A 279-nucleotide genomic window follows, 5' to 3' on the forward strand; every position below is an offset into this window, starting at 1 on the left:
GATGGAAAGAATAGTAATAGTGACACTGATGCCTTATGAAGTAGCAATAAGTGTAATACCGAGCTTCACAATCATCGTTATCACCTGTTCCCCAGTGTGTGGCCAGGCCCCCGCGGGCGCAGGAGCAACCAGGATCGTGGGCGGGGCGGAGGCGGACGCGGGAGAGTACCCTTGGATGGCCAGGGTGGACATCTCTCTCGGCAGTGCCAGCATGTCGTGCGGAGGTGCCATCATCACGGCCACGCATGTCGTCACGGCGAGTCATTGCGTCGACAGTGA

At 58.1% G+C, this 279-nt stretch overlaps 1 protein-coding gene across 1 annotated transcript in view; it reads left to right on the forward strand.

Annotated features, from left to right (window-relative positions):
• Positions 1-279, forward strand: part of LOC119586776 (acrosin-like) — a 12,720-nt gene that overhangs the window by 2,872 nt on the left and 9,569 nt on the right. The window contains exon 5 of the mRNA XM_037935497.1: positions 96-278. Within this exon, the coding sequence (XP_037791425.1) occupies positions 96-278 (183 nt within the window). The remainder of the gene's footprint in view (positions 1-95; position 279) is intronic.

Source organism: Penaeus monodon, chromosome 22 (genome assembly GCF_015228065.2).
Source record: "Penaeus monodon isolate SGIC_2016 chromosome 22, NSTDA_Pmon_1, whole genome shotgun sequence".
Lineage (NCBI taxonomy): Eukaryota > Metazoa > Arthropoda > Malacostraca > Decapoda > Penaeidae > Penaeus > Penaeus monodon.